General features: G+C 40.2%; 1 protein-coding gene across 3 annotated transcripts in view; it reads right to left on the reverse strand.

Moving 5' to 3' along the window:
* Window positions 1-21945, reverse strand: part of myo1g (myosin IG) — a 94434-nt gene that overhangs the window by 70769 nt on the left and 1720 nt on the right. For 2 of the 3 annotated variants that reach the window (XM_060904602.1, XM_060904604.1), the window contains exons 2-9: window positions 15905-16113; window positions 13476-13569; window positions 12903-13068; window positions 10047-10100; window positions 8937-9032; window positions 8588-8704; window positions 4087-4293; window positions 2058-2203 (exon numbers count right to left, since the gene is read on the reverse strand). In XM_060904602.1, the coding sequence (XP_060760585.1) occupies window positions 2058-2203; window positions 4087-4293; window positions 8588-8704; window positions 8937-9032; window positions 10047-10100; window positions 12903-13068; window positions 13476-13569; window positions 15905-16113 (1089 nt within the window). Of the gene's footprint in view, window positions 1-2057; window positions 2204-4086; window positions 4294-8587; window positions 8705-8936; window positions 9033-10046; window positions 10101-12902; window positions 13069-13475; window positions 13570-14834; window positions 14886-15904; window positions 16114-21945 lie in introns of those variants that run through there. The other variant, XM_060904603.1, reaches the window with a different exon arrangement.

The raw sequence follows: 21945 nt of genomic DNA on the forward strand, positions 1-21945 counted from the left end.
AGCTTCATTCCCAAGCTCTCCACATGTGCTGTCCCTCTGATGTGCTCGTTCCTTATCCTGTCCAACCTCCCATCTCAAACCTTAACATCCTCAACTCCACACCTCCAACTTTGCCTCCTGTCTCTTCGTTAAGGGTACGGTCTCCAATCCATACATCACAGCTGCTCTCACTACTGTCTTATACTGCTGGACCAAATGCTAAGGTTCGACTGCTGGAGCAAAGTGGATAACTAATGACACACACTCAAAAGATTTGGTTTGATTGACATGTATTTAAATTACCACAAGTGCAGCACAACCTGTCACTTTCAACCTGGTTAATCACTTACATATTCAATAAAAGAACCATACAATATAAAAAACAAAACAAACAAAAAAAAAACAATGGGCCCAACTCACTAAAAATTGTAAACAAAATACACCCTGGGGGATTTGATTCAATCTCTATGGTGCCAGCCCACACCCTTAAGTTGTGTGGTTCCAGTGGTAAGGTCTCTCTCTCCTTGTGATGTGCAAAGGAGCAATGAAGTGCAAATCTATCCTACCACTCGAACAGAGTCAGTAAAGTTCACAGTCCGTCCAAAGAGCTTCAAATTCTTCTGACATCAATCTCATCAAGGGCGGCACGGTGGTGTAGTGGTTAGCGCTGTCGCCTCACAGCAAGAAGGTTCGGGTTCGAGCCCCGTGACCGGCGAGGGCCTTTCTGTGCGGAGTTTGCATGTTCTCCCCGTGTCCGCGTGGGTTTCCTCCGGGTGCTCCGGTTTCCCCCACAGTCCAAAGACATGCAGGTTAGGTTAACTGGTGACTCTAAATTGACTGTAGGTGTGAATGTGAGTGTGAATGGTTGTCTGTGTCTGTGTGTCAGCCCTGTGATGACCTGGTGACTTGTCCAGGGTGTACCCCGCCTTTCGCCCGTAGTCAGCTGGGATAGGCTCCAGCTTGCCTCTGACCCTGTAGAACAGGATAAAGCGGCTAGAGATAATGAGATGAGATCAGTCTCATCACTGTGGATCCTGGTGGGGTGGCTCGCCATCTTTGGACTGGATCAGTGTTGAATCATACTGTACATCAAAAAAAACCTGACCAAAAGGATTAAGAAACAGGGCTCTCCTGAAGCCTCAAACTGACGATCGCATGGTGTCGTGGAGCAACAAGAAGAGTTCCAACAAATCCAAAAGTTTACTCCAACAGAACAATGTTCGTCTGACAGTTCATTTGCAATGTTTTTCTTGACAAATCCTACTGAAGGAAGGCATCACGTTTCCCGACTTGGAGGACTGCAATATTTTTTTTTCTTTCTTTTTTCCTCTCTGATCTCCGCAGCTGCCTCCCAGCGAACACAAGGGGGCAGAGCCCACCCCCTGTTTACTTCATGGACTATCAGAATATCATTTACCTGCTCTTAGTTTAATTAGCATCAAGTTAATTTCACTTATTAACTCTTAAACAGGGCGGCACGGTGGTGTAGTGGTTAGCGCTGTCACCTCACAGCAAGAAGGTCCGGGTTCGAGCCCCGTGGCCGGCGAGGGCCTTTCTGTGTGGAGTTTGCATGTTCTCCCCGTGTCCGCGTGGGTTTCCTCCGGGTGCTCCGGTTTCCCCCACAGTCCAAAGACATGCAGGTTAGGTTAACTGGTGACTCTAAATTGAGCGTAGGTGTGAATGTGAGTGTGAATGGTTGTCTGTGTCTATGTGTCAGCCCTGTGATGACCTGGCGACTTGTCCAGGGTGTGCCCCGCCTTTCGCCCGTAGTCAGCTGGGATAGGCTCCAGCTTGCCAGCGACCCTGTAGAACAGGATAAAGCGGCTAGAGATAATGAGAATGAGATGAGAACTCTTAAACATAACACTTCTACAATATTCTGAATACACACACAACCTCAGTAACTCTCTAGGGTTACATATCAGTCAATGCATTGTTTGCTATTGATAAACTTTCTCTGTGTTGTTACTTCGTAAACTGTCTATCAATTTAATTTTTGTGTTTGTGTGAGAATTTTTAAAATAAAGGCCGAAGTAAGAAGCTTTGTTTCAGCTCAAACAGCGAAGGAAAAAGCTCACCTGTTATTGTCAAAGATCTCAAAGCCGTAAATATCCAGCACTCCGATCACTGTGTTTTTGCCATGCAGAGCTGGGTTATAGTTCTTCACCTCAATCACAGTGTTAATTCGACCAACAATCCAACCAAACAACCGCTCGTATAAAGCCTACGGAAAGAGAAGCACAGACCGAATGTTATGTACTGAAGCATCCATAAAAGTGATTCCACTACCAGAAGCTGATTTTAATTTTTCAGTTTTAAGAAAACCTGCTACATTTTATTGCAATTAGCATTAGCATTAGCTAGTATGAGCATTCTTCAGTAAAATCCAAGCAGTGTGTTTGTACTGAGTCAAAGCAGTTGGAATAATAACACGTAACACACACAAAGAAATCAGATGTAAATAATATATTTTTTAAAATGTAAATGTGTTTGAATGAGAAACTGAGAAATTTCATACAAGGATGTTTTAGTTTTAAAACAAACATCCTGTCACAGTAATAAATAATATTTGAGTAAAGCATTAGCTATTTTTTCAAGGTGAGGTTAAAAACATGAACTGTGACGTATAAAGTGACATTTTTACAGCTAAAGGGTGTGAGGTAAAAACAGAACATTATATTAGAGGTTAATATTACATTTCTCTGCCTGTAATGTATAGTAAGAAGAAAGAAAAGAAAGTATTTAACCCATCTGAAGCAGTGAACACACAAACATGCACACACACGTGAGCAACGAGCACACACACATACCCAGAGCAGTGGGCAGCCATACTAATAGCACCCGGGGAGCAGTTGGGAGTTAGATGCCTCACTCAAGGGCACCTCAGTCCAAGGCCATCCCATATTAACCTAACCTGCATGTCTTTGGACTGTGGGGGAAACCGGAGCACCCGGAGGAAACCCACACAGACACGGGGAGAACATGCAAACTCTACACAGAAAGGCCCTTGCCGGCTGCTGGGTTTGAACCCAGAACCTTCTTGCTGTGAAGCGACCGTGCTAACCACTACACCACCGTGCCGCCCGTAGTGATGTAGTCTAAATCGATAAAATGTTTACATATGAGTTAAAAAAAAATCTGTGCATTTTATTAATAAACTAAACAAAAGTTTTGATTAAGGTGATTAATAATGACGTGATACGAACTACCATGGTTATTAAGATCAGTTTTTTAATATTTGTTAATATTCAGACTTTTGGTTTTAAATATACACTGTAAAAAAAATCCCGTTGTTTTTACGGAAAAAAACTGGCAGCTGGAGTCACCAGAAAAAATCTGTAAAATATACAGCAAAACGGTAATTGCTTTTACAGCACAGCATGTACATTTTACAGTTTAAAGTAGCAAATATAACAGAAGTCCAGTGTTTTATATGCTGGATTTAACTGTAAAATGTACAAGCTGTACCGTAAAAGCAATTACCGTTTTGCTGTATATTTTACGGATTTTTTCTGGTGATACCAGCTGCCAGTTTTTTTCCGTAAAAATAACAGGGTTTTTTTTACAGTGTGGTTTCAATGTTCTACTAGACAGATATTTTTTTGGGGGGGCTTTTTTCACCTTTATTGGATAGGACAGTGTAGAGACAGGAAATGAGCTGGAGAGAGACTGGGAAATGACCTTGGGTCAGAATCGAACCTGTGTCCCCAGATTCATGGTATGGCGCCTTAGTCGACTGAGCCACGACAGTGGCTGTTTTTGTATTTTTTTAACAGGGCAATTATGTAATTTTAACTATCACATTCTGTTTTAGTATTACAGTTTGTTTAAACTACAACAATTTGTAAATTCTACAAAAAAATATGATCAATTCAACATATTCTTACTGTTAAATTAACAGTGGTATTTGGTGAGGAGTTTTACAGTATATTGATGTAAATTACACACTGCTTCATTGCTTTTGTATTTACAGTTTTTTTATGTCATGATTTTACATAAATTCACTGTTAATTCTACGGACATTTTTTACAGTGTAGCTTTACTCATATCCTGTAAAGGAAGACAAGTTCAAACATTTCCTGTTTGTACAGGAAAGGGATGGAGCACCTTGGCGAAAGCGTCTCGGCCGTAGCTAGCCTCCTGCTCGCTGTGCCCTTTTGAGATGACCTCGCCGCCCCCTGTGGCCACTGTGCGATACAGCAGTGTTTTATACACACTCTCATCCTCGGAGGCTGTGAGCTCAGCGATGTACTTCACTGCATCACCTCCAACCAACTCCACGGTCTCGCCATCACTCACAAACTGCAGGTTCCCCTGAGAACCACAAGGAAAAACGCACAAACACACAGTACAGTCAGTCAGAAACCTTCTAATTTATTACATTCTTTTAATCATAAAATTAAGAAAGAAAATTGATTTTATTCTTCTTATTGTCATTATGTGGGCGGCACGGTGGTGTAGTGGTTAGCGCTGTCACCTCACAGCAAGAAGGTCCGGGTTCGAGCCCCGTGATCGGTGAGGGCCTTTCTGTGTGGAGTTTGCATGTTCTCCCCGTGTCCACGTGGATTTCCTCCGGGTGCTCCGGTTTCCCCCACAGTCCAAAGACATGCAGGTTAGGTTAACTGGTGACTCTAAATTGACCGTAGGTGTGAATGTGAGTGTGAATGGTTGTCTGTGTCTATGTGTCGGCCCTGTGATGACCTGGCGACTTGTCCAGGGTGTACCCCGCCTTTCGCCCGTAGTCAGCTGGGATAGGCTCCAGCTTGCCTGCGACCTTGTAGAACAGGATAAAGCGGCTACAGATAATGAGATGAGATTGTCATTATGTTAATTACTAAGTAATAAGTTAATAGTTTTATTTGTTTTACACTTTATCTCATCTCATTATCTCTAGCCGCTTTATCCTGTTCTACAGGGTCGCAGGCAAGCTGGAGCCTATCCCAGCTGACTACGGGCGAAAGGCAGGGTACACCCTGGACAAGTCGCCAGGTCATCACAGGGCTGACACATAGACACGGACAACCATACACACTCACATTCACACCTACGGTCAATTTAGAGTCACCAGTTAACCTAACCTGCATGTCTTTGGACTGTGGGGGAAACCGGAGCACCCGGAGGAAACCCACGCGGACACGGGGAGAACATGCAAACTCCACACAGAAAGGCCCTTGCCGGCCACGGGGCTCGAACCCGGACCTTCTTGCTGTGAGGCGCCAGCACTAAGCACTACACCACCGTGCCGCCCTTTATTTTATTTATATATATATATATATATGCAGACTGTGCAAAGAAGCCCCTGAAACAGTCCAGCGCATAGTAGCAGGGTGTAAGATGCTAGCTGGATCAGCGTACATGGAGAGGCACAACCAAGTGGCTGGGATAGTATACAGGAACATCTGCAACCAGTATGGAATAGAAGTACCCAAGTCCCAATGGGCCATACCACAGAAGGTGGCTGAGAACAACAGGGCCAAGGTTCTGTGGGACTTCAGCTTCCAGACTGACAAACAGGTCCTGGCTAACCAACCGGACATAGTGGTGGTGGACAAAGAGCAGAAGAGGATGGTGGTGATAGATGTGGCGATCCCAGCTGATGCCAACATCAGGAAGAAGGAACATGAGAAACTTGAGAAGTATCAAGGGTTGAAAGAGCAGCTGGAACAGATGTGGAAGGTCAAGGGTTGCGTGGTCCCTGTGGTAGTGGGGGCACTTGGGGCAGTAACCCCCAAACTGGGAGAGTGGCTCCAGCAAATCCCAGGAACAACATCTGAAGCCTCAGTTCAGAAGAGCGCAGTCCTAGGAACATTGAAGATACTGCGCAGAACCCTCAAACTCCCAGGCCTCTGGTAGAGGACCCGAGCTTGAGGATGACATGGATACCACCCCCCCATATATATATATATATATATATATATATATATATATATATATATATATATATATATATATATTAGTGTCATTCAAAATTTTGGGCACCCTTGCTGAAAATGTCTGTTACTGTGAATAGTTAAGTGAGCAGAAGATGAACTGATCACCAAAAGGCATAAGGTTAAAGACTAGACATTTCTTTAATATTTTTCACAAGATTACATTTTCATTTCCATCATTTACAGGCGTAAAATACCAAAAAATGAAAAGGACCTGAAGCAAAAGTTTGGGCATCTGACATGGTTAGTACCTAGTAACACCCCCTTTGGCAAGTATCACAGCTTGTAAACACTTTTTGTAGCCAGCTAATAATCTTTCAGTTCTTACCTGGGGGATATTCGTGCATTCGTCCTTGCAAAAGGCTTCCAGTTGTACAAGTTTCTTGGTCTGTCTTGCATGCACTGTTCTTTTGAGATCTATCCACAGATTTTCAATGATGTTTAGGTCAGGGGACTGTGAGGGCCAGGGCAAAACCTTCAGCTTGTGCCTCTTGAGGTATTCCATTGTAGATTTTGAGGTGTGTTTTGGATCATCGTATTATTGTAGGACCCATCCTCTTTTTAACTTCAACTTTTTTACAGATGGTGTGATGTTTGCTTCCAGAATTTGCTGGTATTTATTCGAGTCCATGCTTCCCTCAACCAATGAAATGTACCCTATGCCACTGGCTGCAACACAACCCCAAAGCACGATCGATCCACACCCATGCTTCAGAGTTGGAGAGGTGTTCTTTTCCTGGAATTTGGCACCCTTTTTTCTCCAAACATACCTTTGCACATTGTGGCCAAAAAGTTCTATTTTGATTTCATCAGTCCACAGGACTTGTTTCCAAAATACATCAGGCTTGCTTAGATGTTCATTTGCAAACTTCAGACGCTGAATTTTGTGGCTAGGATGGAGGAGAGGTTTTCTTCTGATGACTCTCCCATGAAGGTCATATTTGTTCAGGTGTCGCTGCATAGTAGAACAGCGCACCACCACTCCAGGGTCTGCTAAATCTTTCTGAAGGTCTTTTGCAGTTAAACAGGGGTTTTTATTTGCCTTTCTAGCAATCCAATGAGCAGTTCTTTCAGAAAGTTTTCTTCATCTTCCAGACCTCACCTTGATCTCCACTGTTTCTGTTAACTGCCATTTCTTAATAACATTACAATCTGAGGAAACAGCTACCTGAAAACACTTTGCTACGTTCTTGTAGCCTTCTCCTGCTTTGTGAGCATCAATTATTTTATTATTCAGAATGCGACGGAGTTGCTTAGAGGAGCCCATGGCTGTTGATTTTAGGGACAAGTTTGAGGAGTCAGAGAATTTATACAGCTTTGAAATCTGCATCATCTGACCTTTCCTGATGAAGAATTTGAACAAGCCACAGCTCAATAAGCTAATTAAGGTCTGGAACCTTGGTAAAAGTTACCTGATAACTCAAATGTATTGGGGTGCCCAAACTTTCGCATGGTGTTCCTTTTCTTTTTTCACTCTCTAGTTGTACAAAACAAAAATAATACACAAACCTTGCATAAAATGCTGAAAAAAATGTCTAGTCTTTTACCTTTATGCCTTTTGGTGATCAGTTCATCTTCTGTTCACTTAACTATTCACAGTAACAGACATTTTCAGCAAGGGTGCCCAAACTTTTGCATACTACTGTGTGTGTATATATATATATATATATATATATATATATATATATATATATATATATATATATATATATATATATATATATATATATTTTTTTTTTCCCATTTTATATAAGGGATGTCATCAACAATTGTTTAATTAAATAAAAAACACGCTATTGAATGTTATAAATATTTTATAAATAAATGATAACAATGGGTAATCAAAGAATTTCAGTATAATGTAAATTGACATATTTGAGTTATATACATTATTTATTCAGAAATTTCAGAAATAATATATCTTAATTTAAGTATTCATTAAAAATCTACTGATAAATACTTATAAAAATAAATAAAATGTTATTATAATGCAAATAATAATAATAATAATAATAATAATAATAATAATAATAATAATACGTGACACTTACTACACTTAATTATATTTCTATTATTTACTTGTTACTTCAATGTATATTTAATTATTTTTTACTTTATTTAATTGCTAAATAAATTCAAGCATTTTAATTATACAGCCCCATTTCAAAAAAAAAAAAAAAAATTGGGATGGTGTGTAAATGTGATGATTTGCAAATCATCAAAACCCTGTATTTCATTGAAAATAGTACAAAGAAAACATATCAAATCTTTTTTTTTTTTTTAATATATGCTTATTTTGAATTTCGTGCCAGCAGCATGTTTCAAAAAAGCTGAAACAGGGGCAACAAAATACTGGAACAGTTGTATAATATTAAAAAGAACTAATTAGGTTAACTCCAACAGATCAGTAACATGACTGGGTATAAAAAGAGCATCCCAGAGGGGCGGAGTCTCTCAGATGTACAGATGGGGAGGGGTTCACTGCTCTATGAAAGACTGCATGGGTAAACAGTGCAACAAAGAATAACGTTCTTCAATGTAAAACTGCAAAGAGGGGTTTTTGGGGTTTTTTTTGGAAATGATGTTGAAACGATATCCCGTTCAGCAGCCAGAGGGACTTCTGGATCATTGTTCAGTGTGTAGAATCTGAGTGTTTATTTTGTGATGTTTTCTCATACCAGGAGGAGTATGGTGGCCAGGATTTTATAGATGGAGTTGATCTCTTCCTGACTGAAACCAATCACCTGCAGCGCACTCATCACTGCTTTATGACATCCCCGATCGTCAGTGGAAGACTGATGAGAGAGAGAGAGAGAGAGAGAGAGAGAGAGAGAGAGAGAGAGAGAGAGAGATGTAGATCATGAGATTATGTTGTCAGGCAGAGAGAGAGTGTATGAGAGTGTGTTTCTAAGTCAGTATCACAAATAAAATGTGAGTATTAGTGTAAATGTTGATTATTATGTTAGTTCAGAATAATTAACTAGATATAATTAGATAAAGGTAGAGTAAAGAGCAGGTAGAGCTTACAGTGACTGAAGCACCCTGCTTGGTGTACAAGTACTCTGAAGGATCGTTGTTAAGATGGAGGGATTTCAGCAGGTCAGCCGAGCCTCCACGTAACAACTAACACACACACACACACTAGCATCATTTCGCTGCTAGATCATGTGTACACAAGATTATACCAGCGTCATTTTATTATCAACAACATTTTGAAGATTTTACACCTTTTTCTTTAATCCTTTGCCAAGCAGATATTCACTCTGTTTCTTGAAAACACTCCTGACTTTGTCGCTGATTTAACATCCTCTCTTATCACTTACTTCTGCGTTTCAGTGCACAGAGTTTCGATATCTAATGGAGGTTTAATGCAGTGCTCTTATCTGTATCTGCTTCGTGCTTCGAAAACTCATATCTGTATCTGTACTGAGATTGTCACTGGAAGTGGGTGTGGCCTGAACCATATATATTTTAAAGCTATACTTAATAAATACAAACCTACCACTCCTGAAACATTGGAAACCACTGACCAAAGTGTTCAGAAGAGGAAATGCAGGCACTGTCGGAGTGGTGTGTGAGTTCTCCTCACATAGATCTCCTCACTTCATCACTTGAGTTTGTCATCAGTCTCAACTATAGATGTCAGCAGGATGGTTTAGTTAATCCCGCTCATAGGGTTACTAGTTTTGCTAGTACCTTGCAATATTTTCTCATGAATTTAGTGGGTTTTGTTGCACAAACTATACGAAACTAGCTGTATCTTGGAGCACTAACTCTGTCCAGCAAGCTGGATAAATATATTGAGAACTTGCTCACACTCACTTGAAACCATGAAACTCCAGCTTGCATGAGAGGTAAGTAAGTTTTGTATTGTTCGTAGGAGGCCAGTCTCGATGTACACTACACCTCTAGTCTCAACCAGATAAAAAAAAAAAACCAAACAAACAAAAAAACATAAAAGCAATTGTGCGCCTCCTAATCAGATGTGTATTTGTATCCTTCCAGAATTCAGTTTAATCCAAATCCAGTTACGTTCCCAATATCTAACGGATTTCTAAATCTCAAAAGCAGCATTCTTTGAGAAACTCTTCTCCAGTCCATATTTGACTACATTTATATCCTAAACGTATGTCTCACCTGGTAGAACGAGTGGAAGTTTCTCTCTCCCTCTTGCTGTTGGATGACCCTTGACTAAACAGGATAAAAAAAAAGAATATGTAGGAGATAAACAATATGAATTATTATTAGACTCAAGGCTAAGTTCATACTTTTCAATATAATCTTGCTTCATAACACAATTATATCCTATAGATGGCCTTAACCTCAAAATATGAACGATGTCACAATATCAGGAGGATTCGTTATGTGTCTGTGCTGGCAAGTTGAAGTCCTCAGACTTTTCATCCCCAGCAGAAGAGGACATAAACAGACAGAATGTTCTGTATTATAAGCTGATGTATGGTATAGACCAACACTCAGGAGTGTGAGAGTGGATGTAGTTCATAAGCAGGACAATTTACTGCCTAATTCTCACGTTTAGTTCAACACCTTCAGAGCAAATACCACACTTAGAACAGAGCTCAGAGAGAAGGTCAAAAATAAAGTTGACACAATTGAAACTAATTACTAACCACATCAGCAGCTATATGAGTCTGTATGAGTATGAGTCACACACACACACACACACACACACACATATATATATATACACACACTACCGTTCAAAAGTTTGGGGTCACCCAGACAATTTTGTGTTTCCCATGAAAAGTCACACTTTTATTTACCACCATAAGTTGTAAAATGAATAGAAAATATAGTCGAGACATTTTTCTGGCCATTTTGAGCATTTAATCGACCCCACAAATGTGATGCTCCAGAAACTCAATCTGCTCAAAGGAAGGTCAGTTTTATAGCTTCTCTAAAGAGCTCAACTGTTTTCAGCTGTGCTAACATGATTGTACAAGGGTTTTCTAATCATCCATTAGCCTTCTGAGGCAATGAGCAAACCCATTGTACCATTAGAACACTGGAGTGAGAGTTGCTGGAAATGGGCCTCTATACACCTATGGAGATATTGCACCAAAAACCAGACATTTGCAGCTAGAATAGTCATTTACCACATTAGCAATGTATAGAGTGGATTTCTGATTAGTTTAAAGTGATCTTCATTGAAAAGAACAGTGCTTTTCTTTCAAAAATAAGGACATTTCAAAGTGACCCCAAACTTTTGAACGGTAGTGTGTATATATATATATATATATATATATATATATATATGTGTGTGTGTGTGTGTGTGTGAAAGTACTCATATATATATATATATATATATATATATATATATATATCAATCATCTTTTGATCTTGCTCTTGTTGCAGTAGTCCATTTCTCATCAGGTTGCACTGGTTCCTCAATACCTGACACAGACCTTGTTAGACCAAGCAACATCCAAGCCAGCACAACTCTTGTTCTTCTGTCTCATCTTTTTTATGAGGTAGGCAGGTAGCATTAAGTCCCTTACCTACAGGCCCTCACTGGAGTTGCCTCAACCAGGGCACAAACCCACAATCTCCTGCACTAAAGTGCACTAAATCAGTAATGTTATCAACTGAGTTATCCACCAGAAGCTACAGCAACAAAGATCCATGAGTACATCAGGGAGATGACACCGAATGATGACGCACTTAGTGAATACCTCAGGCAGCAGAAACCCAAGAAGAAAGTGCAAGAGAAACCATCATGGAAAGACAAACCACTGCACAGGATATACCATTGGTGGATAGAAGAAGTGGCTGATACTGAAAAATCCTAACAGTGGCTGGATTAAGATGGACTGGAAGACTGCACAGAGGCAGTAATCACCCTGACAACAAATTTCGTTCGGCCTGCATCTGGCACAGACCATCCTTAAAATCTGGGCCAGGTTAGTTATGCACAACGGTCCAAACCTGGGCCTCATCATTTGGGTGTCATGCATTAATTGTTGTACTAGCAAATCGTTTTTATGGTGTGGATCTCAGCTGATGTGAATGTGGAAAATGGAGCATGGATTTGTCTTACTGAAAATGATGCTGGATCAAATCTTGTTGCTATGGGGGCATAGCTGCACAGGAACAGGCCCTAAGCACAAGATCAACAGAGACCGGGGTCTACCACACGAAGCAGGACCCCAGGTGCAGACTGTACAAAGATGCTCCTGAGACAATCCAGCACATAACAGCAGGGTGTAAGATGCTAGCAGGCAGAGCATACATGGAACGTCATAACCAAGTGGTACAGAAACATGTGTGCCGAGTATGGACTGGAAGTCCCAAGGTCAAAGTGGGACACACCTCCGAAGGTGGTTGAGAATGACCAGGCTAAGATACAGACGGACAAACTGGTAATGGCTAACCAACTGGTCATGGTAGTGGTGGACAAACGGGAGAACAAGGCTGTGGTGATGGATGTGGCAATACCAAGTGACAATCACATCAGGAAAAAGGAACTTGAGAAGTTCGAGAAGTATCAAGGGCTGAAAGAAGAGCTAGAAAAGATGTGGAAGATGAAGACAACAGTGGTCCCCATGGTGATAGGAGCCCTTGGTGCAGTGAACCCCAAACTGGGAGAATAGCTCCAACAGATCCCAGGAACAACATCTGAGATCCCTGTCTGGAAAAGCGCAGTCCTAGGAACAGCTAAGATACTGCACAGGACACTCAAACTCCCAGGCCTATGGTAGAGGACCCGAACTTGAGGGAAAAAGACTGCCCGAAGGAGGGGTGAGGGGGAATTTTATATATATACACTTTCAGGATGTTAAATATAAACACTGACGAGCAGTGGATGGTTGGTCATGATATCAAATGGTCATCAGTAACTTGTTAGAATCATGAAACCATTATGATTAAGCTTTAATCATGCCATGTCTCTCTCGAATAGTCAGCATGGTGAATTAACTTAAGAAAAAGGGAACGGCTTTAATTTTGAGTTCTAACTTCTGAGTTAACTCTCACCTTCTCCAGCAGGTAGTTGTTGATGTGTCCTCCAGTTGGGTCTCCATTGAAGTTAAAGTTAATGTCCATGTACTTCCCAAATCGGCTCGAGTTGTCGTTGCGGTTGGTCTTGGCGTTCCCAAATGCCTCCAACACACAGTTGGATTTCAGGAGCACATTCTTCACACTGAAAGATTGAGGGATTCGATCAGGAGCAAAGATAGCTGAGCTGGAAAAGCAGGACTTTTAGATTGACTGAAAGTTAAATTACTGCTGTGCAAAGCCTTTTCAGTAATTTATCCTGAACTTCCCAGTTGATAAATATATCAGTCACAGTCATGGTTTATTAGGTGTTTATTAGATTTCTATACACCATTCAGCCAAGAATAAAGACACAGAAAAGTATTGTGATTATTTGGTGAAAAAAAAATTAAGATAGAAAAACAATAGACCAGAATCTTTCCAATTTCATAACTTCAGTAAAATAATACAATTTAATAAATGTATATACAGAGCTCTGGGTTGGAACTAAATACAGTAACACTTTAATGACTATTTGCAGATTAAGAAATATGACTTTGTTTAAGTTCTCACCTCTCGACCTCTTCCCTTTGGCTAGGGTTGGTGATAGCAGCGATGTACTGCATGATGTATTTGCTGGCTTCTGTCTTCCCGGCTCCACTTTCACCTGGGAAACACAGATTGGTGTTAAACAGTCTCCTCGATAACTTACTGAATAATCTTTAGCTTAACCCTGTATGTCTATAACAAAACCATCACTACATCCATTATATTTTGACTCATGATCAGCAATGTCAGTAGCATATTGCCAATTATTGGTTTGGAGTTAATCGTTAAATATGGAATAAAGCATCTTCTGTTATAGAGAAACAATCAACGATGAGGTGATATGATATGGCCTGAAGTTATTTTCCTTTCCAAGCACATCCTGGAGTGTTTTATTCCTCTTATACTACAGCAATTTGCCAAATATTATGTTAAAAATATCAACAAATGACATCATACGTTTTTTCCTTTTAGATAACAACCCCAATTCCAAAAAAAGGTGGGATGCTGGGTAAAGTGTAATGAAAGATCGAATGCAGAATCCTTTACAACCTATATTCAATTTAATACAGTACAAAGATGAGATAGTTAATCTTCAAACTGATAAACTTTATTGTTTTTGTAAATATGCACTCATTCTGAATTTGATACCTGCAACATGTTCCAAAAAAGTTGGTAAAGGGGCAAGAAAAGACCAGGAACGTTCTGAAATTCTCAAAAAGCACCTACAGGTAAACAGGTTAATTGCTAATTGGAAAGGCTCAGTTGTTCACAAGCAAGAATGTCATTGAGACAGCGTATTTTTCAGGGATGTCCCTGCTTATTCCAGTAAGATAACATCCAGCCATATTCTACACATGTTGCAACAGCGTGGCTTTGTAGTAAAAGAGTGCAGGTGCTAAACTGTCCTGCCTGCCTCCCATTGAAAACGTGTAGTGCGTTATGAAGCACAAAATACGACAACAGAGACCTTGGACTGTTTAGCAACTGAAGTCAAGCAAGAATGGGAAAGAATTTCACTTTCAAATCTTCGGCAATTTGTGTCCTTAATTCACAAACAATTACAGAGTGCTGTTAAAAGAAAAGGTGATATAGCACAACGGTAAACATGCCCCTGTCCTGACATTTTTGGAACATTTTGCAGGCATCAAATTCAAAATGAGTGTATATTTACAAAAACAAAAAACAATAAAGTTTATCAGTTTGAACATTAAATATCTTGTCTTTGTATATTCAATTGAATGTAGGTCGAAAAGGATTTGCAAATCATCGCCTTCTGTTTTGACTTGCATTTTTACACAGTGTCCCAGCTTTTTTGGAATCGGGGTTCTAACACGTAATGTTGTGAAATGTCTGTGAGTCAAGTTTGTTCCTGTTATCACCTACATTACGACAGCTACAAACAGTTCTTCCTTCATCAGCCTCTCTATTTTCTTTCTTAGACACAAAAAAAAACTGTTAGTGAGAAACTGGAAAGAGCAAACTTACTAAGCTCTGGCACTGGAGACTCCTTCCATAAATGTTAAATAACAGTCTCCTCACCCTGTCAATGATTTCTTTCTTAAAGAGCAGCATGTTTTTAATCTGTTTATTGCTAAGATTATAGATTATGCGCACCGTCTGCCATACAAGTCCCTGTGAATTAGCTGACCAATCAGATTCGAGAATTCGGCAGAGCTGTGGTGTAATAAAGCATTAATAAATTGTAACTCTGGTCTCCAGGTGTAAATATTGAAACTTGCCATTCAGGTGTTGTTCATGTTGGTCATTAATGGCTTGATTTTACTCACTGATGGTTGGAACACTGGTAAATGAGGGTGTTGATTATTTGCCTTATTTGGTCAAAATGTAAAAAAAAGATCATGTTACTGATTACTGACTTATTAATGGTTTGATGTTCAGTCATTTAACTAACATGTTAAATAACACTGGTTAAGGGAACTGTAATGTTAAACATTAACATGTTATCCAAATAGACAATGTTGAGCTGATACTCAAAACATATAATATCAGGTTGCACATTTATCAGCAGTATATGTCTATTTTATCATGCCACGGCACTGTTAAACTAAAACCTTTGCAAGCTCTCTTATTGCAGAAAACTGGGGTCCCCTGACACTTAATACACCCTGTTGATGATTAATTACACAACCCCAAGTGTTTTATTCCTCACTTATTGCTGAAGTTTATGGTTTGTTAATGTTATCTAATGCAGTAATCAGTAATACTTCAGTAATACTTTTGTTATTTTCATATTAATTAGTAATAACATGTTTAATTGTGTATTTGCACACAATGCAGAGACAATTTCATCTGATTTGTGCCATCAGTTTCCGTATGAATTTAGCACAATTTAAACAGTTCATTATTTGTTCACCGTGAACATACTTCCCTTTTCAAGCCAATCTCTCCAAACCCAACCCCTAATTATCCAGTCTGTTTGTGGTGTTTTTTACCTGAAATGACAATGCAGGTGTCTTTCGCTCTTCTCTTCATGGCTTTGTAGGCTGCATCAGCCACTGCGTAGAGGTGTGGTGGGTTTTCATACAGCTCTCTCCCTCTGTATGCATCAATGGCCTCCTTCCCATAGATGTCCATCTGCCTGTAGGGATTCACCGATACCACCACCTCTCCAATAAACGTGTAGATTCGACCTTTCTCAAACCTGAAAGCACAACAATCAGTCTAGCAGCGTTCAATAATTGTGAAGAATCTAAGAAGGAAAAATATGTGGAAGTTTTAACCCGTTATTATACATGATATAGTATACTGCCCGGCCAAAAAAAAAAAAGGCGTCATTTAGATTTGAATGAGCAAATACATAAGAGCCTTTGGTTGGATAATTACTGCAGTGATTAATGTGTTTCAGCTGCAACAATTCTTTTAACCCTCACTGATGCAGTGAGTAGCTTCTCATTTCTTTTTTTAAGATTTTTTTGGGGGCTTTTTTCACCTTTATTGGATAGGACAGTGTAGAGACAGGAAATGAGCGGGAGAGAGAGACAGGGAGGGATCGGGAAATGACCTCGGGTCGGAATCGAACCCGGGTCCCCGGATTTATGGTATGGTGCCTAAGCCACCTGAGCCACGACACCCCAGCTTCTCATTTCTTAAACAAACATGTTGGAAGACGTATCCTGTGCTCATGGAAAAGATGTTACTATGTTTCAGAAGGTCAAATTAGTGGCCTGCATCAAGCAAAGACCGGCAAGTGGCCTAGTGGTTAGCGTGTCCGCTTCTCGATTGGGAGATTGCGAGTTCTACTCACGGTCAGGTCATACCAAAGAGCATCATAAAAATGGTGCCTGCTGCCATCTGGCGAGGCACGCTGCAATACAGATGTGAGTGGGGAGTCAAGCTCTCGCGGTTACCAGAGGACTAGCCCCCCACTGTAACCCTAGCTATGTAATATAGGCAAGAGGCTGAGGGCTACGAAACCGAGATTGGCGCCGCCAAAAGCGCCATGAATGGTGTGGGAAGGACTTTGACTTTGATCAAGCAAAGAAAATAACTAAAGAGACTGCTGAAATGACTGGAATTGGGTTAAGAACTAATGCATTATTAAAACCCAATTCCAGTAATTTCATGGAATGAATGTGGCTGGAAAAAGATCCTGACTGACTATGATCAGAGATCACTTAAATGCTTGGTGAAGTCAAATCGTAAAAAAAAATTGACAGTAGAACTCACTACTATATTTAATAGTGAAATTGAGAGCATTTCCACACTCACAATGTGAGAGATCTCACAGGATTGGGACTAAACATCTGTGTGTAGTGTTGCCACCTGTCCCGGTTTTTCCTGATTGTCCCGGATTTTCATGGTCTGTCCCGGAAAAAAAAAAAAATCCGGGACACTGAATGTCCCGGTTTTTTGTACATAATGGGCAAAATGTGTATTTCAACTTGCGAGCCAGCTGAGAACCAGTTTGCTTTTCCAAGCTCGCCTTGCTAAGCGGAGCCACGTCATTACGTCGCTGAATATGTCATTACGTCGCTGTATACGTCACTTACGTCACTGTATACGTCAGTTACGGCGCTACGTTTGCATAAACCTTGGCGCGAATATCAAAGTAAAAACAACACGGAAGAAGCAGCAGCAGCAGCAACAACAACAATAATAATAATAATGGATGACTTCGCGTTTGTACAGCTGCTGCTTCTCATCGCCTAAAAATGGCGATCTTTCGCGGTCTTTTTATTGTTGTTGGTCTTAACAACTCCGCCCCCCGGCTGACGTAAGCGGTTCTTTCCTCTGGCCCAGCAGAGAGTTGGTGCTAGCCTGGAACCGGTTTTTCTGGCCCCAGAGCCAGTTCTTTGTCAGTGGAAACAGAAAACCCAGTTCCAAACTAAACACTGGCCCCGAACCAGCCCTGGAACTGCTTTGGTGGAAAAGGGGCAATGGAGGATGCTTGGACTGATAAAAGAAACAGACTCTCTGTTGCAATGGTGAAGGCTGAGCTTCAAGTCAGGCTAAACTTTCAGTTGTCCTGTACTGAGTTCAAGACATTTCATTGAAAATCAGCCAGGACTCATAGCAGCAGCAAAGAAAAACACCAAATATAAATGGAAGATTAGGTAAGGTTTTGGTGAATTAAATGAAATGGTGTAGTGTAGTACATACTCCTGTATGTGCCCAGTTATATCAGTTACATGTCCTCCTATGTATTTGTTTAGCCAAGAGCAGCAGAGGCACAGGCAAGCACAAGCAAAGCACACACCACACTCTAAGCAATCAGGTAAGCTGTTTGACACTACACCTTACATTGTTACATTCAGGTATTCTTAGATACAATGAAAAATTAATTATTTTTATTCCACATAAGCAAACAAACAGAACTTAATTACAGTATGTATTCCCCTTTTACCTGTGCCCACTACTGCCCCCAGGTGTCCACAACCAAAAACTGTTGGAAATAAACCAAAATAATGAAGACCTGCTATATTATGTAAAGCAATTAACTAAACAAATAACTAGCAAAAGCGTCATTTTTACTAATTAGAGCAATACAATTTCAGCATAGAAGGGCGATTTTTGTCTTGGGTTAGATGTGCGAAGGGCGCCGTTGCTTACAAGCAAAAAGGTCGATTGGATGGTCGAAATGTCCAGGATTTTTGTCAGACACAGGTGGCAACCCTGTCTGTGTGTCCATAAGAAAACCATTTGTTAGTGAGACTAATTGGGAGAAAAGGCTTCAACGTGCTAGGGAGCATAAAGATTGGACTCTGGAGCAACGGAAAAGATCATGTGATCTGATGAGTCCAGATTTACTTTATTCCTGAGTGATGGGCGTGTCAGGGTAAGAAGGGAAGCTCATGAAGCAATGCATCCATCATGCATAGTGTCCACTGTACAAGCCTCTGGAGGCAGTGTTATGATCTGGGGTTGATTCAGTTGGTCAAGTCGAGGCTTAGTAACAAACATTATGGGGCAGTAAAATGAAGTCAGCTGACGACCTGAATGTACTGAATTTAAGGTTATCACATAAATGGATTTTTTCTTCCCTGATGGCACGGGCATAAAATTAGGCCTCAGACTGTGATCATGGTTCAAGAAGCGTGAGGAATCATTTTCACACGTGAATTCATCACCACAGAGTCCTGACCTTAACCCCACTGAGAATCTTTGGGATGTGCCGGAGAAGACTTTATGCAGTGGTTTGAATCTCCCATTGCCAACACAAGATCTTGGTGAAAAATTAATGCAGCTCTGGACTGAAATAAATGTTGTGATGTTGCACAAGTTTATCGAAAAAATGCCACAGCGAATGCATGCCGTAATCAAAGCTAAAGGCGGAGCAACCAAATATTAGAGTGCACACCTTTTTTTTTTTTGGCAGGACAGTATATGTTTTTGTCCTACAGAGTATTTTATTTTTAAGAAATGTGTGTAAATGTACTTTAATATTATAAAAAAACAACAAAATAAAATAACATGAGGTTACCTTGTTTTACACACTAGCCAAATGTTCAAATCATCCACATATTTTTACAACATAAGAATACAAGCACAATCAATCAAAATCAATCATCAACTTAAATTTAATATCTTTGTGACATTCAGAGGTAAGTCTGCTGCTCTTTAAGTTTTTCTTCAGTGGATAAAAGCTGAGCAGTTTCTCAGAATCATGATAAACTAGTTTTATGAACTTGAACAGGGAGAAAAAAAAAAGAAAGGTTTGTGAGGAAATTACTATTTATAGCTGCTATAATGTAAATTGGTAACAGGAACTGACTTGTTTCCTGGACGTTATCAAATATTAAACGTGACCATGAATGGATTAAATCTGCAACATTAATTATTAATAAATAAAAATTTTAAATGTTGGCAGGTATCTTTGATATAAGAGGAATAAGACACTTTGAGATGGGCTGTTATTGGAAAATAATCAACTCTGGCATGTCATTGGGCCATATCACACCTCTGCTTTGATTATTTTCCTATAACAGCATGTTCCTAACATTACTAAAGCTAAGCAAGGTATGAATAAATGCAGTTTACGTGGTTAGTCATGAGCAGTAACTATTGCTAGGCCTATTAGTGTTTGTGGTGCATTTGTTTACCCGAGCACAGGTTACGCTATAATCAGAAAGGTCAACACTGTGCCAGAATTTTAACTTCAAAATAGCAAATACAGTACCAGGAAATGAAATCACATGAAGACACTGAATATGAGCCAGTTTGAATGGATTATAGGCTGATACTCAGGGTCAGGGCCGATATTCCAAAATGCAAAATGCTTTTTTTTCCCCCGAAATGCAACCAAAGATACTGACGAGACACACTTCTATGTGTCAGCCCTGTGATGACCTGGCGACTTGTCCAGGGTGTACCCCGCCTTTCGCCTGTAGTCAGCTGGGATAGGCTCCAGCTTGCCTGCGACCCTGTAGAACAGGATAAAGCGGCTAGAGATAATGAGATGAGATGAGTTCGATTTTAGTTCTATTTTACAGATTGATTGTTTGTGTTTGCATGGTTGTTTTAGATCTATTTGAAGAGATTGATCATTTGTAACTGATAATTTAACCTTTTAATTGATAACTTAGTTTTTACAGGGTGGCACAGTGGTGTAGTGGTTAGCGCTGTTGCCTCACAGCGAGAAGGTCCGGGTTCAAGCCCCGTGGCCGGCGAGGGCCTTTCTGTGCGGAGTTTGCATGTTCTCCCTGTGTCCGCGTGGGTTTCCTCCGGGTGCTCCGGTTTCCCCCACAGTCCAAAGACATGCAGGTTAGGTTAACTGGTGACTCTAAATTGACCGTAGGTGTGAATGTGAGTGTGAATGGTTGTCTGTGTCTATGTGTCAGCCCTGTGATGACCTGGCGACTTGTCCAGGGTGTACCCCGCCTTTCGCCCGTAGTCAGCTGGGATAGGCTCCAGCTTGCCTGCGACCCTGTAGAACAGGATAAAGCGGCTAGAGATAATGAGATGAGATGAACTTAGTTTTTAATGGATAATTAAATTTGTTAAAATTGGTAATTTAACTTTTTAATTGCGCTGCATTATGCTGACGAGAAACACTCTTTCGTTTCTTTCTGTGTATGTAAATGCTCATGGAAATGACAAATAAACTGAATCTGGATCTGAATCTAAATTTAACTGGTTTATTGCTGTTTTTGAAAGTAGTTTTCTTGATATCATTCAAAATTAACCAAATCCTTTATAGCCATAGTTCTCAAAGTGACCCCATATCATCCAGAGCCACCATACATTTGTTACAATGGCTGAAACTATAACCCACCATAATCAAACTTATTACACCTATAAACAACGTCAAAAGGAATCAAATGAGAATTTCAATAAGCTGAGTTTTTAATTGGTGGAAAACTCAGAAATAAAAACACTCTGCCTCTGATAAATAGACAAAGTATTAAAGTTCCTAAATTTCTAAATAGTTTGCTTGTGAAATAAATCTTTACTGAAAAGAGCCACACAGTTAAAGAGCTTCCTCATTTAAAGCTAGACAGCCTTTCGATTTAATAAAATCGGTGAAATTTAGTTTCCTGTGAAATTTGGTCATTGTGATATATGTTTACTTCTGTAATATCTCACAAAATATCAGGCCATTCTGTGGTTGGGAAGTTATTTAATTTGAGGGGATTAAAGCAAATAATGTGCATGAAATCACTTGCTTCGTGCAGTCAAGCAGACAGAGGAAGTTCGTGTGCGCATTTACCTTTGACCGTGCACTGACAGTTCCATCATTCTGTCGATAAATGAACAGCTGATCACACCGAGGTGCTCGCTGACCGCCAATGTTTATTAGTTTGGTCCTGCGTTTCCTTTCCTTTGTATATAACATAATGTCTTTTCTTCTCGCTTTCCGTTACTGTAGTCAGTCTTTCACGTTTCATTCGCACACTCACATCCTCCATTTTCCTCTCATGTGTCAAATTTGTATCCCACAATGCCTTGTGCGAGTGGGGAAAGCCCACTACGTGATGCATGGCATAGTATCTTGAATTGAGTCATGGTGAAGCAGGAAAAAATAGCGGAGAATTTA

This window comes from Neoarius graeffei, chromosome 22 (genome assembly GCF_027579695.1).
Source record: "Neoarius graeffei isolate fNeoGra1 chromosome 22, fNeoGra1.pri, whole genome shotgun sequence".
Classification (NCBI taxonomy): domain Eukaryota; kingdom Metazoa; phylum Chordata; class Actinopteri; order Siluriformes; family Ariidae; genus Neoarius; species Neoarius graeffei.